The 2,069-nt window shown below is 39.3% G+C and overlaps 1 protein-coding gene across 2 annotated transcripts; it reads left to right on the forward strand.

Annotated features, from left to right (window-relative positions):
* Positions 1–294: 294 nt before the first annotated feature.
* Positions 295–1,455, forward strand: LOC105728767 (proteasome subunit alpha type-1-like). 2 transcript variants are annotated; one of them, XM_021674925.2, is made up of 2 exons: positions 295–702; positions 761–1,008. In XM_021674925.2, the coding sequence occupies exons 1-2, from the start codon at positions 359–361 to the stop codon at positions 909–911; spliced, it is 495 nt and encodes a 164-aa protein (XP_021530600.2). In that variant the 5' UTR covers positions 295–358; the 3' UTR covers positions 912–1,008. The 2 variants fall into 2 exon arrangements, with proteins under 2 accessions (XP_021530600.2, XP_021530599.2); XM_021674924.2 differs by having other exon boundaries at positions 298–1,455.
* Positions 1,456–2,069: the final 614 nt, after the last annotated feature.

Raw genomic sequence — 2,069 nt, forward strand, 5'->3', positions numbered from 1 at the left:
AGGCAATCTGTGTGCCTGTCCTTGATTTGGGGGGTCTGAACTAATTCTGTCCCTCAAAACTGGCCCTTACAATCTCACACACCCACCTTTTCCTCCATAGTCCCTGGGCCTAGAGGGAGGGTGCCTTTATAGTTTTAGCAGCAGGGCACTGGCAATGAAAAACAGATTGCGCTCAATAAGATTGCAAATAAGGGACATTCACAGCCTTTGTGGAATCATCTCTAGTTTTTACAATATCATGATTCTGGTTTTCTCAGAATAAGTAAAATGGTGAGAGATAAGTAACATTAATAATTTGACAACCACCTCCTGGATTCTCAGTTTTGCTGGAGGCTGCAACCAGGCCCGCGCAGCCACCATGTTTCGAAATCAGTATGACAATGATGTCACTGTTTGGAGCCCTCAGGGCAGGATTCATCAAATTGAATATGCAATGGAAGCTGTTAAACAAGGTTCAGCCACAGTTGGTCTGAAATCAAAAACTCATGCAGTGTTGGTTGCATTGAAAAGGGCACAGTCAGAGCTTGCAGCTCATCAGAAAAAAATTCTCCATGTTGACAACCATATTGGTATCTCAATCGCGGGGCTTACAGCTGATGCTAGACTCTTATGTAATTTTATGCGTCAGGAGTGTTTGGATTCCAGATTTGTATTTGATAGACCACTTCCTGTGTCTCGTCTTGTATCTCTAATTGGAAGCAAGACCCAGATACCAACACAACGATATGGCCGGAGACCTTATGGTGTTGGGCTGCTTATTGCTGGTTATGATGATATGGGCCCTCACATTTTCCAAACCTGTCCATCTGCTAACTATTTTGACTGCAGAGCTATGTCGATTGGAGCCCGTTCCCAATCAGCTCGTACTTACTTGGAAAGACATATGTCTGAATTTATGGAGTGCAATTTAAATGAACTAGTTAAACATGGTCTGCGTGCCTTAAGGGAGACACTTCCTGCAGAACAGGACCTAACTACAAAGAATGTTTCCATTGGAATTGTTGGTAAAGACTTGGAGTTTACAATCTATGATGATGATGATGTGTCTCCATTCCTGGAAGGTCTTGAAGAAAGACCACAGAGAAAGGCACAGCCTGCTCAACCTGCTGTTGAACCTGCAGAAAAGACTGATGAACCAATGGAACATTAAGTGATAAGCCAGTCTATATATGTATTATCAAATATGTAAGAATACAGGCACCACATACTGATGACAGTAATTATACTTTGAACCAAAAGTTGCAGAGTAGTGGAATGCTGTGTTTTAGGTATCAGTCCAGATGTGAGTTTTTCGAAGCAACCTCACTGAAACCATATAATGGAATACATTTTCTTTGAAAGGGTCTGTATAATCATTTTCTAGAAAGTATGGGTATCTGTACTAATGTTTTTATATGAAGAAAATAGGTGTCTTTGTGGTTTTAAACACAACTGTGAAATAAAATTGTTTCACCACCCTGGTTAAAAAAATAATAATAAATAATAATAATAATTTGACAACCAAAAGAGAATTTGTTTGTCAGAATGGAAAAAAGAAACCTATTTCATTAGGGAGCCAACTAAAAACATCTTGCAGAAGTTGACTTCAATTGAAACAAAAGATTTAGGAAAAAGTTGCTCTGTAGGTTGGAGAAACAAATTTTATTTCAGACCAGCAGACTATTAGAAATGCTGGTCCAAAACTCAAGAAAGGAGTCAGAACTGGAGACAAACACATAGCTGTGTCATAATCCAGCCTATTTTATAACTGAGAAGTATAGGAGAAAAGATTATTGTCACCTCTCTAATAAACTCATTATAATCTTCAACCTACTGATTACTGGGGGATTAGTAGCATGGGGGAACAAACAGATAAACAGCTAACATAAGGAAATGGATTTAGTCAGGTTCAAAGCTTAGTCTTATGTAAGAACTTAAACATTTCTTTTCAGTAATGCTTAGTGTCTTGGAATAATTGCTCAGGGTCTCAGATAGCTTCTCTTCCTAAGACAGCATCTGAGTATGTGGTGCAGGGGTGGCTTCTATGATCTTACGGCTTAAGGAAGACAGGGTTCCCAGATTTGCATATC

The sequence above is a fragment of the Aotus nancymaae genome, unplaced genomic scaffold (genome assembly GCF_030222135.1).
Source record: "Aotus nancymaae isolate 86718 unplaced genomic scaffold, 86718_ANA_hifiasm-v0.15.2.pri h1tg000062l, whole genome shotgun sequence".
NCBI lineage: Eukaryota > Metazoa > Chordata > Mammalia > Primates > Aotidae > Aotus > Aotus nancymaae.